At 34.5% G+C, this 14,466-nt stretch overlaps 1 protein-coding gene across 1 annotated transcript in view; it reads left to right on the top strand.

Moving 5' to 3' along the window:
- The window catches only part of LOC123313030 (hemicentin-2), a 108,267-nt gene that overhangs the window by 54,249 nt on the left and 39,552 nt on the right, over nucleotides 1-14,466 (top strand). Inside the window, exon 2 of the mRNA XM_044897693.1 lies at nucleotides 8,946-9,120. Within this exon, the coding sequence (XP_044753628.1) occupies nucleotides 8,946-9,120 (175 nt within the window). The remainder of the gene's footprint in view (nucleotides 1-8,945; nucleotides 9,121-14,466) is intronic.

Genomic DNA, 14,466 nt, shown 5'->3' with positions numbered 1-14,466 from the left:
GAAATATTTCCAATGGGATGGTCAATGGAGTAGTCAACAAAATATTATGAAATAAAGATTTTATATGCCCTTTGCGAGACTTATGGGAAGTCAAAACCTACAACTCTTGTTTTTGGAAGAGACTGCCAAAGGGTTATTGATGAATGTAGCAGAAAATCTTGAAATTCTAAGAAAATCAATCGAGCAGAATTTACCTATATTATGGAAATTGGGGAAATGGGGAATTCTCAATTTGGGTTATCACTGCATATGCAAGTTTAAACTGAATAATTATCAGTTTCATTCATGATTTTTTCAAGTGCACCGCGGAAACTATACAAAATCATTCTTGAAATATGGGGTTTTAAAATTTAAATCGCTTGGTTTCAAGTTCACGATTTGGCAACAGCGCCTACTAGAAAATAAAAAGATCAATGTCCGATCAGCTTGTTTATAAAATAACAGCTAATGATTTACAGGCGCCTACTTACTGGCAAACCTCAACTGCAACCGGCCATAAAAATCCCATAAAATTTAACGACCTTCTTAGTTCGTCGCAGACTTCATAGACAGCCATCTTTGTCTATCTCATCAAGATAATGTATTTGTTGTCCTTTATTATTAAGGCATATTTGAGTCGATGTTGCCAACTTGTGCAATTGAAATGAAACGCGTTAAATTTTAAATACCCATTTTTATTTTTCATTTTTAAGTGCTTACAATAATTTTTTTGGGAAACGGTTGAAATGATTATTTCAAAATGTGACGTTTAAAAGATATTTCATAAAAAATACATCATTTTCGTCAGAAGGAGTATTCCCTATTGAATATGTAGTGACTTTATACAAATTATATAATATTTCGTGTTTCAAGTTTGGATAAATCAAAGTAGAAAAGGGAGGTTTTCCTATTTCTACTCACGTTATATAAAAAAACTATTTTATTTACCAAAAAGTCCACTGCTCCTCTGTAAGATAATATTCTCTGTTAGGGGTTTTAATCTGAGTTGCGAAAATTGAAATGCTCTGGGCTTCACAAGTATTCTACGTTCATTTTTCGAGTATTGCTTTCAAACATAGTTAATCAAACTGCTTCGGTTTGACGTGTTTCGAAGAAGAACTATCCAAAGAGCTAGTTCCACAAGTAAGATACGAAAGACACAACATCATTATATGTAAAAGATATTTATCGGCTGAAAAATACAAACAGTAGGGGAGAGTGGGGTAATTGGGAACGACGGGTAATTGGGAACAGCTAGATAAAGAATACTTCCTCATGTGCGACACTGTCTTCAACATTTTCAACGAATGCATCTGGCGATTCTCAGGGCTTACTCAAAAGTTGCGGCGATAAGTTGCATATTTCCTGTTACGGTGAGTCAAAGAATGGATTTCGCATTTCGACTATAATTTTTCCGTGTGTTATAATACTTGTAACTATCTTATTTTGAAGTTTAAAGGTGCCATATTTTGTTGATTCCATACTGGTACTATATTTTTCCAAAACCTAGATGATTTGAAGTTGAAAAAAAAATGGGTAAATGAATGCCAGCCTTTTTTAATTCTTTCGATAACTTGGGGTAATCAGGAACGATGTCAGGTGGGTAATTGGGAACGTACGTTATATCCCTTGCGTTCACAATTAAACATAAAGAACCTAAAACCCACATAAAAAGGGTACTAAAAGGCGCGCCAAAAGCAAAGGACTGAGAAATTCAACCCAGGTTACACAGAAAAGAAGAATTTTTCTGCATAATTTGCTATATAAGGTATGAAGCTCCACCAATGGAGGATTGTATCATGTGAGATACCTGTAAACTCTGGGCACATGAAAAATGTACTGCAAGAGAAAGAGACGTGGATACTTGTGTGATATGTGCCATTTCTAATTATTCTCATTTGCTCCGGGACTGTTCACAATTACCCCATAGGGTGTCGGGTAAATAGAAACGATAGTAATTTTTGATTTCGTTGATATTTTTTAAGAAACGTTGATTTTTTATAATTTTTTGTTTCCGATTAGTACATAAATGAGCAAAGTTCCTTTTTCAATGGAAGTTTAATATTTTTAGTGATTTTTTGTATAATTTTTCAGCATTTGAAATTAAGTGTTCCCAATTCCCCCACTTTCCCCTACTCCAAACCTTCAAGAATACAGTAGTATACATTGAACTAATTCCCTTGTGTCGTTGTTTCTCAGGCGTATAACTCACAAACGCTTTTCCATTATTGAAATCGATTTTCTTATAAACATATGCAGGAACTTTCTATGGAATTGTCTGTCAGCTTCACCTGAATCAGCCGTCGTAATATCTTCATTTTTGTGTAAAACACGTATAGAGAGAACTCGGGTCCTTTGGGATATGAGCTGAACTCACAAGAAGACGAAGTTTCGCAGACAGAACAACCGAATTGAACAAACTTATATCACATCTCAAAGGTATGAACATACGGGACGGTCGAATCAAAGATTAAATTTTAATACCAACCCAACTTTCCGATTGTATTCAGTGCTACAAGTAAAAATTTGCATAATATCGTAAACCTATATTCCGGCTAGAATATTCTCCACTGTAGGTACACAGAACCTCTATACTGGAAGTTTCATGGTTAAAGTTTCAACTCTTAAGATTTCGTATCAGCCTCTGAAGGAAAAGTTTGTTAGTTACGTGGATGCTGCGAAATAGGCTCTTCGGGAAAAGACTTGATGAACTTACTGCTGATTGAGAAGATGTAAATATAAGGTTATTTGCAGAAGGAATTGGATCCAGTTCCTTCTTACGAGATACCAAAGTGAAGTATTTCTATTTCATTTGGCAATGATTTGATGCGATGAGCTTTGTGAAATTCAACCCACTTATAAATTTAATTTCTGCCTAATAATTCACAGATGCAAATTTTAAGGTACTGCATTCGTATTTTCTCTTCGACTATATATTTTGAGATCAAGGACATACACATCAAAAATGATTCAGGTTTTTGAGTGTTATAGAAAATATGCCTTTTTCGGAGGGTATTAACTGATCAGAAATAAAAATTAATATAATGTACTCTAATGCGTAATTGATGCGCTATTTCATCTTTCCTCGGAAAAAACTGAAGTTTTCGATGAAACAAGAAGTTCATCGAGAAGTTGAACGAGTTATATAAAAAAAATTATCCATTTCTGGCACCAAAAGTGAGTCATTTGAAAAAAAAACTCAACTTCGCTCCAACCCTCACTGTTCGAAATCCACAATCATACATCAAAAGACGGGTGTGAAGGCAGCAACGGTTTCCAGCAACGGTTTTTTCATTTTCGCTTTTACCATACAGATTGTAAAAATACCTGTTGTTCGGGATTTTTTGATATGAATGGGTTATTTAGAACATTATAAACACAGTCTATAGGGTGAAATAATTTGTGAATCGAAAACTACCCCCACCAACCCCCCGAAATTTAACTATCTTGATGCACAGTGAAAAAAAACCGTTGCTCGTAATTTTTTGATGGAAATGGGTTGTTACCAACATACTAAACACGATCTATAGGGTGAAATAATTTGTGCATCAAAAACTACCCCCCTCCAACCCTCTAATGTTGAACTATCTTGATACAGTAAAAAGTGTGAAAAAAAAACCGTTGCTCGTAGTTTTTTGATGGAAATGGGTTGTTACCAACATACTAAACACGATCTATAGGGTGAAATAATTTGTGCATCAAAAACTACCCCCCTCCAACCCTCTGAAGTTGAACTATCTTGATGCAGTAACAAGTGTGAAAAAAAACCGTTGCTAGTAGTTTTTTGATGGAAATGGGTTGTTACCAACATACTAAACACGATCTATAGGGTGAAATAATTTGTGCATCAAAAACTACCCCCCTCCAACCCTCTAAAGTTGAACTCTATTGATACAGTAAAAAGTGTGAAAAAAAACCGTTGCTCTTAGTTTTTTGATGGAAATGGGTTGTTACCAACATACTAAACACGATCTATAGGGTGAAATAATTTGTGCATCAAAAACTACCCCCCTCCAACCCTCTGAAGTTGAACTATCTTGATACAGTGAAAAGTTTGAAAAAAAAAACCGTTGCTCGTAGTTTTTTGATGGAAATGGGTTGTTACCAACATACTAAACACGATCTATAGGGTGAAATAATTTGTGCATCAAAAACTACCCCTCCTTCAACCCTCTAATGTTGAACTATCTTGATACAGTAAAAAGTGTGAAAAAAAACCGTTGCTCGTAGTTTTTTGATGGAAATGGGTTGTTACCAACATACTAAACACGATCTATAGGGTGAAATAATTTGTGCATCAAAAACTACCCCCCTCCAACCCTCTAATGTTGAACTATCTTGATACAGTAAAAAGTGTGAAAAAAAAAACCGTTGCTCGTAGTTTTTTGATGGAAATGGGTTGTTACCAACATACTAAACACGATCTATAGGGTGAAATAATTTGTGCATCAAAAACTACCCCCCTCCAACCCTCTGAAGTTGAACTATCTTGATGCAGTAAAAAGTGTGAAAAAAAAACCGTTGCTCGTAGTTTTTTGATGGAAATGGGTTGTTACCAACATACTAAACACGATCTATAGGGTGAAATAATTTGTGCATCAAAAACTACCCCCCTCCAACCCTCTGAAGTTGAACTATCTTGATGCAGTAACAAGTGTGAAAAAAAACCGTTGCTAGTAGTTTTTTGATGGAAATGGGTTGTTACCAACATACTAAACACGATCTATAGGGTGAAATAATTTGTGCATCAAAAACTACCCCCCTCCAACCCTCTGAAGTTGAACTCTATTGATACAGTAAAAAGTGTGAAAAAAAACCGTTGCTCTTAGTTTTTTGATGGAAATGGGTTGTTACCAACATACTAAACACGATCTATAGGGTGAAATAATTTGTGCATCAAAAACTACCCCCCTCCAACCCTCTGAAGTTGAACTATCTTGATACAGTGAAAAGTTTGAAAAAAAAAACCGTTGCTCGTAGTTTTTTGATGGAAATGGGTTGTTACCAACATACTGAACACGATCTATAGGGTGAAATAATTTGTGCATCAAAAACTACCCCTCCTTCAACCCTCTAATGTTGAACTATCTTGATACAGTAAAAAGTGTGAAAAAAAAACCGTTGCTCGTAGTTTTTTGATGGAAATGGGTTGTTACCAACATACTAAACACGATCTATAGGGTGAAATAATTTGTGCATCAAAAACTACCCCCCTCCAACCCTCTGAAGTTGAACTATCTTGATGCAGTAACAAGTGTGAAAAAAAACCGTTGCTCGTAGTTTTTTGATGGAAATGGGTTGTTACCAACATACTAAACACGATCTATAGGGTGAAATAATTTGTGCATCAAAAACTACCCCCCTTCAACCCTCTGAAGTTGAACTCTATTGATACAGTAAAAAGTGTGAAAAAAAACCGTTGCTCTTAGTTTTTTGATGGAAATGGGTTGTTACCAACATACTAAACACGATCTATAGGGTGAAATAATTTGTGCATCAAAAACTACCCCCCTCCAACCCTCTGAAGTTGAACTATCTTGATACAGTGAAAAGTTTGAAAAAAAAAAACCGTTGCTCGTAGTTTTTTGATGGAAATGGGTTGTTACCAACATACTAAACACGATCTATAGGGTGAAATAATTTGTGCATCAAAAACTACCCCCCTCCAACCCTCTGAAGTTGAACTCTATTGATGCAGTAACAAGTGTAAAAAAAAACCGTTGCTCGGGTTTTTTTATGGGAATTAATCATTCCGAACATCCTCAATACGTGTTTAGTATGTTGGTAACAACCCATTTCCATCAAAAAACTACGAGCAACGGTTTATTTTCACACTTTTTACTGTATCAAGATATTTCAACTTCAGAGGGTTGGAGGGGTGTAGTTTTTGATGCACAAATTATTTCACCCTGTAGGTCGTGTTTAGTATGTTGGTAACAACCCATTTCCATCAAGAAACTACGAGCAACGGTTTTTTTTCACACTTTTTACTGTATCAAGATAGTTCAACATTAGAGGGTTGAAGGAGGGGTAGTTTTTGATGCACAAATTATTTCACCCTATAGATCGTGTTTAGTATGTTGGTAACAACCCATTTCCATCAAAAAACTACGAGCAACGGTTTTTTTTCACACTTTTTACTGTATCAAGATAGTTCAACATTAGAGGGTTGAAGGAGGGGTAGTTTTTGATGCACAAATTATTTCACCCTATAGATCGTGTTTAGTATGTTGGTAACAACCCATTTCCATCAAAAAACTACGAGCAACGGTTTTTTTTCACACTTGTTACTGCATCAAGATAGTTCAACTTCAGAGGGTTGGAGGGGGGTAGTTTTTGATGCACAAATTATTTCACCCTATAGATCGTGTTTAGTATGTTGGTAACAACCCATTTCCATCAAAAAACTACGAGCAACGGTTTTTTTTTCACACTTTTTACTGTATCAAGATAGTTCAACATTAGAGGGTTGGAGGGGGGTAGTTTTTGATGCACAAATTATTTCACCCTATAGATCGAGTTTAGTATGTTGGTAACAACCCATTTCCATCAAAAAACTACGAGCAACGGTTTTTTTTCACACTTTTTACTGTATCAAGATATTTCAACTTCAGAGGGTTGAAGGAGGGTAGTTTTTGATGCACAAATTATTTCACCCTATAGATCGTGTTTAGTATGTTGGTAACAACCCATTTCCATCAAAAAACTACGAGCAACGGTTTTTTTTCACACTTGTTACTGCATCAAGATAGTTCAACTTCAGAGGGTTGGAGGGGGGTAGTTTTTGATGCACAAATTATTTCACCCTATAGATCGTGTTTAGTATGTTGGTAACAACCCATTTCCATCAAAAAACTACGAGCAACGGTTTTTTTTCACACTCTTTACTGTATCAAGATAGTTCAACATTAGAGGGTTGGAGGGGGGTAGTTTTTGATGCACAAATTATTTCACCCTATAGATCGTGTTTAGTATGTTGGTAACAACCCATTTCCATCAAAAAACTACGAGCAACGGTTTTTTTTTACACTTGTTACTGCATCAATAGAGTTCAACTTCAGAGGGTTGAAGGAGGGGTAGTTTTTGATGCACAAATTATTTCACCCTATAGATCGTGTTTAGTATGTTGGTAACAACCCATTTCCATCAAAAAACTACGAGCAACGGTTTTTTTTTCACATTTTTTACTGTATCAAGATATTTCAACTTCAGAGGGTTGAAGGGGGGTAGTTTTTGATGCACAAATTATTTCACCCTATAGATCGTGTTTAGTATGTTGGTAACAACCCATTTCCATCAAAAAACTACGAGCAACGGTTTTTTTTCACACTTTTTACTGTATCAAGATAGTTCAACATTAGAGGGTTGGAGGGGGGTAGTTTTTGATGCACAAATTATTTCACCCTATAGATCGTGTTTAGTATGTTGGTAACAACCCATTTCCATCAAAAAACTACGAGCAACGGTTTTTTTTTACACTTGTTACTGCATCAATAGAGTTCAACTTCAGAGGGTTGAAGGAGGGTTAGTTTTTGATGCACAAATTATTTCACCCTATAGATCGTGTTTAGTATGTTGGTAACAACCCATTTCCATCAAAAAACTACGAGCAACGGTTTTTTTTTCACACTTTTTACTGTATCAAGATATTTCAACTTCAGAGGGTTGAAGGAGGGTAGTTTTTGATGCACAAATTATTTCACCCTATAGATCGTGTTTAGTATGTTGGTAACAACCCATTTCCATCAAAAAACTACGAGCAACGGTTTTTTTCACACTTGTTACTGCATCAATAGAGTTCAACTTCAGAGGGTTGGAGGGGGGTAGTTTTTGATGCACAAATTATTTCACCCTATAGATCGTGTTTAGTATGTTGGTAACAACCCATTTCCATCAAAAAACTACGAGCAACGGTTTTTTTTCACACTTTTTACTGTATCAAGATAGTTCAACATTAGAGGGTTGGAGGGGGGTAGTTTTTGATGCACAAATTATTTCACCCTATAGATCGTGTTTAGTATGTTGGTAACAACCCATTTCCATCAAAAAACTACGAGCAACGGTTTTTTTTACACTTGTTACTGCATCAATAGAGTTCAACTTCAGAGGGTTGAAGGAGAGGTAGTTTTTGATGCACAAATTATTTCACCCTATAGATCGTGTTTAGTATGTTGGTAACAACCCATTTCCATCAAAAAACTACGAGCAACGGTTTTTTTTCACATTTTTTACTGTATCAAGATATTTCAACTTCAGAGGGTTGAAGGGGGGTAGTTTTTGATGCACAAATTATTTCACCCTATAGATCGTGTTTAGTATGTTGGTAACAACCCATTTCCATCAAAAAACTACGAGCAACGGTTTTTTTTCACACTTTTTACTGTATCAAGATAGTTCAACATTAGAGGGTTGGAGGGGGGTAGTTTTTGATGCACAAATTATTTCACCCTATAGATCGTGTTCAGTATGGGGGTAAGAACCCATTTTCATAGAAAAACTCCGAGCAACGGGGTTTTTTCACTGTGCATCAAGATAGTTAAATTTCGGGGAGTTGGTGGGGGTAGTTTTCGATTCACAAATTATTTCACCCTATAGACTGTGTTTATAATGTTCTAAATAACCCATTCATATCAAAAAATCAAGAACAACAGGTATTTTTACAATCTGTATGGTAAAAGCGAAAATGAAAAAACCGTTGCTGGAAACCGTTGCTGCCTTCACACCCGTCATCAAAAGATGCTTTATTCAAAATGAAAATTAACCTTTTGATGCATTTTTATACGAATTAGTGAATTAGTATATACTGATTCAATCAATTTGTGTGTTACTTTTTACCTACTCACTATTTATATTGTATTGAGCAGCTTAAAACTGTATACATGATTCGCAAAATATTTTCACGGGTCCGTGAACTTTTAGAGTAGGTACAACATGAGGAAGTTAATGAAAATTTCTCCTTCTTGCAGATGAAACCTCATCCGAGCAAATCAAAGATACACAAGAAGGGGAGGATGTAACCCTAGAATGCCGATTTTCCCCCCAAACGTCAAGGGAGACACTCACCTACTATTGGGCGAAGAATAACAAGCAAACTCACGACAATGTAGCTATAGGGAATGTACCGTTAGACAATAATTATAGGTAAGTCTTTGGGGTGCTCCCCTTCTAGAAACAGCGTGGGTGTATATTTCTTCGACAATTACAGACTGCACAGATTCTTACGTGTTCAGGGAGAAAAAATATTATCACGAATAGGTACCTAAAATGAGATTTGTGAACCATGTTTTTCAAGATACCAGCATCCTATTTTTAGATATGTATAGAATTCTGATCTATACAGGGTGAATCTTTGACTCATATAAATATTTTAACAGTAGATTTTTGAGGTCAAAAGAAATACTTTTTTCCTTCACCATTTTTTCCGATTCAGTCCTGATAAAAAGATACACCTAGCCATTTTAAGTTTTCATAATGGGCTGTGTCACCCCTGGAATAAAAAAATCACCTACAGAATAACTAACTAAATCCTTTACACTGAAACATATGTGGATCAAACCGAGTTTTAGACAGAGTTTCATTCAGCCAAAGTACCCAATTTTTAAAATTTTACAGATACTGTTTAATTTTTGTTCGAATTACTCTAAAATGCGCATTTTATGACAAAATATGAAGAATGCTTTCATTTTACAAAACTTTCGCATATTCATCGGATAACGTCGAACTTGGTTTGAAAAGTTGCGTTCTTTGAATTTTTGATATTTTTATGGTACGTCATAGTCATAATGAGAAAACTGGTGACATCTTGTGTTCGAAAAATATTAATCAAATAAATGAAAAATTATATTCCGAAATTCATTTCATTTGATAAAACCGTTTGTGAGATGGAAGATGGAACTGAAAATGACATTTTTTTATGGTATTTCCACAGCCTGTATCTCGAGATGTATCTTTTAAACTGAGCCGATTCGGAAAAAAGTGTTTCTTTCGACCTCAGGAATATACTGTTCAAATATTCAAAGACTCGCCCTGTATACCTTAAATGAGATTTGTAAACATTGTTTATGTACACTTTCACAAAGCTCAGTCAAGATATAAGCAATCACATCATAGATATGTATAGAACTTCATCTATGCAAGTCTTTGAACTTTGAATTATCCTGTGCTGCTTCTCTCTGAAGGATTTTGTACTAAATATAACAGAATTTTTAAATTGACGCCCACTACGATGTTACAATAATTTTTAAATGTATATTCAGAAATTAAAAGTTTCAATGATTTTATTCTAGAAACCGAATGACTGTCGAACTCGAGAATTCGTTTTTCAGATAAATTCACTGTACCATCATGGTTTTGAAATATTAAAAGGAAGAAATGAAGAATAAAACGAGGAAGGAAATAAAGTAAAATGAACAATAACAAATGGTTTTTTTAGACGTCTCTCAAATTTCATGATCAATTGAAATATTTATTAAGATGGTTAACAGAAAGAAGTAGATTACTGATAAAATGTTCAGAGCCTGATGTTAAGTATGATATGTTGATTTCTGATATTGTGTTGTAACCGTGCTGTCTTTGTAGAGCTCGTTGTCAGATTTTCAATACTGATTAAATTTTCAATGCTTTTGTAAGCCTGAAGGAGCAAATATATTTTTCGAAACGCTGGCACATTAGCTATGGTTTTTTGATCCGTACCACTCAATTCCTAGCTTCGGTTATCCAGTATAAATACATTACGATATAAAATTCTATTTTTCATCGAAATCGAAATAGTGAACCATGCATTTGCACCGAAATCATCATTCCATATTAAACTATCTGCGTTATCTACTTGATTTACCCAATTTCCATAAAAATGTGGAGGTGACAGTAATGGACTCTGAATGTAATTTTTACAAAATATGTTCATTCATCAGATGAGGAAAAACGAAATGCCCCAAACTGAAATTTTTGTTTTAAATCGAAGTAATTCAACACTAATTTTCGAGCGTGCTTGAGTACGGCAATATTATTAATTTGTTAAAACTACCATTCCTTTTAAATTCACCCACACTACCATCTAGAGAGAAGGTTGACATGCGGAAAATTGCGTTCAGGAAACCTGTTTTCCTTTAATTTCCCTGTGACAAATTGTTGGTCTGGAAGTAAATCCTCCGCGTATACAGTAACAGAAGAACGGAATATGGTATTCGAACATACACATTTCAGTTATAAACACGATGACAAGCGTGACAATAAAATTCGCGGCCATTTTCACGTGACATGCGAGGTTTTATCTCGGTTCGGAATTACAAATGATATTTGACGATTAATTCCACATATTTTCATCCATTCTCTAGTCTATTTTCGTTTCATTCCTTCTCAAATCGCAATAATGAAAAGGTGGTGACACTGAATCTGGTTTTATATCTATCCATGAACCGACACGATCTGTACAGGGCTACCTTATTCGATAAATAAATCCATTTTTCAATCAGTAATAATTGATGAAGATATTTCAAAATCACTTCACATACGAATGTCATAAAGTCCCCTGTATTTATTTAATTAGAAATCTGGATTCATTTTGAATGTTCAAAATCACTATGGTTATCATTGTTGAATACAATAAAAGTAGCAAAGATCTAGGTTAAAAGTAAACCATAGAGAGTTATATCTTCTGTGGAGTTTGAATATGTCTCATTCATTGTCATTTTAACTCGTATGTCTGAAACAATGGAGGATGAGCATTCCAACTACATCGAATATAATAAAATTAAAATGTTTATGAAGGGATTATGAGCTCTCTGTTCATAATTCTCTTTCCTTCACAATTTCAGTTGCCATTCTACTATCCTGGTGAACAATATAAAAGTCAAAAGTAAATGATACCTGCTATGAAATATGCATGTATCAAGCTTCCATATATACAAATTACGATTTTCGCATTCGGCCGTTGTAGAGCTCTCCGATATTGCGGAATTTACATTAAAAAGTCGTTCGTTATGGATCGGAATCGAAATGAAAAATACGTTGTTAAGAGCAGATAGATATACTTTATCCTACTAAATCATCGCCGATCTAGTTGCCTTATGCACAGACCTATATATTTTGCATTGATGGTCACGTGATAAATCTAGTTAGTTAGGCCATGTTGTCCGATATTTACTCAATAAAGTTTCGTATTCCTGTATCCATATCGCGTTGTGCTTATGACGCCTTGTACAAAAAATATCAGATGAACGGGATTCCAAAAACCTCAATTATAAGAAAAAAATCATCAATTTTATTGAACAAATATTGTTTGAATTGAAAGCTAAAATATTTGTTACAAAAGTGGCCACGAAAAAATAAACCTAGGGTTGGACTAGCATATATGTAATGTTTTATTCCCACTTTAGATGTGATGTTTGTGTCAAAACGATATAATTTCTTCGGAAATGTTCCAATGATATAGCTGAATTAATTCCGTAAATTTTTCTTGAAATTTCTTATAGTTGTTCTCTCAGAACATCTGAAACACGTGGAATAAAATTAATAATCTACTTGAAAAATTATGGGTTCAAAGTACTAAACCATTTGTTAAAAACAATGTATGATAAAATGATGCCTCATAAATAATATTGAAACAATTTGAACGTATGTAATGTCAGTTTACTTACAATAAATAAGAAGGAATGAAAATGAGTCGGCTCTTTTTCAACTCCAAAATTCTTTTAATAATGAAAAGACCACATATTTCGACCTCTACTCGGGGTCATATTCAGGCCCTAAAATAAAGAAAAAGAAACAACCGAACTAAGAGAAACAGACACACAAAAAGGAGAAAATATAAACCCGAATATAAGCAGAATGGATCATGTTTCTATAAATAATTAATAATCTTCAGGCAGAAAATCCATAGATAAGAAGTTTCAAGAAAACTGAATGCATCAATATTCACAGAAATGGACGAAAATATTACCTATACTTCATTCACTTTTATTTTAGCAGTCGGTTGGCCATGGAAATTTGACACAATTCACTCTGTATAGTACGAAAATGTGGGGTTATGAAGCTTGTCAAAACATTTTTGGGTTTTAAATCAACGCTATGTTGTCCGTTCTACGTAAAAGTTTCTGTTATTACTTTATTATTTTATCACAATGTCGAATCTCTTCGGAAAACATGTGACGAACATATTTGAAGTTTATACAAACTGATTGAAGGCATACCAAATCCAGTTATTTGCATGGAAAATACAAGAGATCAGTATAATATCATAATATGCACTAGCTTGAGGAGAGTTGATGTTCGTTATCTTCTTTGGCTTACATCATTTGTAGATTTCGAAAGTATTAACCCGAAGATGAAATGCATATGATGCAGTGGTTGGGAATGGGTATCTCCCGAAGGAATTAACAGATAATTACAAGAATGTTAAATTCTTCAACAAAAATCCTCTTGCACCAATATAAGTAAAAGGAATTGAAGAAGTTTCAATCAAGATGAACTTCACCTTTGAACAAAAATTTCACATGAATAAACAAGTAACAGGTCGCGTATTTGTGGCTATTCATCTTAATGCATTGATATAATAATAATAATTAGGTATTTATTAGTACCTTAAGACATTTACATTGTATGGGACAAGTCAAATGAAAAATAGAAAAATCCATTAGGGAACTTATTCTCCGATGACATTTATCGAAAATCCTGTAGTAAACTTTTCGCATTAATTCACTCAAACATAAAATTCTCAAATGCCACCACTTTTTTGGGTCTCCCAATAGAAGGAAATTCTTTGTCATCCTCTTCATTCACAATCTTTCTGATTGTCATTTAGATTCAGATGAAATATTAAGTATATAAATTCTCTTACATTGAATATGTTCGCTACCGTCTGACGTATTGTGGATTTTAGTTCTAGTTACAAAAACTTGAGAAAATTATTTCATGGCCAACCGACTGCTAAAATAAATTTGAATGAAGTATACTTATAATTCATTTCCATACTTAGGTCTTCAATATCAATTCCTACCTTTCAGATGTCACTCTGCTTTGTATCCCGACAACAACAATCCACCAGAAACAATATCTGAAAATTTCATAGAAAATATCGAGGGAAATATCTGATGCATTTGATAAAACATAGAAAGGACCTTTGTGGAGAGGAATTCCTGCGCTTTTCGGAATTCCTTGCCTGCGGAGAATCGGACGAGTCAACATCATCACTCGTACCTTTCCGCTAAGCAACTCATGAAATTGAGATGAGAATCCTCTGCCTTTACATTGTTGTTTCTTCACTAGTGGATTTTCTGAAGTAGATATATTTCACAGAAATGATTACTTCACAGACAAAATAGCGCATGATATTCTTTGTTGTTTATTTTATTGGAATCCCGAGAAATCTGAAGATACCTGGGGGTGAAGAACCAACATACGTTTGATATTCTTCATGGTTCGATTCCTCAATTGGCAACAAAGCAAGGAAACTACATCTGTAACGCCTGTGGGTTTGAATATGAAATT

This window comes from Coccinella septempunctata, chromosome 5, assembly GCF_907165205.1.
Source record: "Coccinella septempunctata chromosome 5, icCocSept1.1, whole genome shotgun sequence".
NCBI lineage: Eukaryota > Metazoa > Arthropoda > Insecta > Coleoptera > Coccinellidae > Coccinella > Coccinella septempunctata.
Note: the sequence above shows the minus strand (reverse complement) of the source record. Positions and strands in the feature narration are given on the sequence as shown.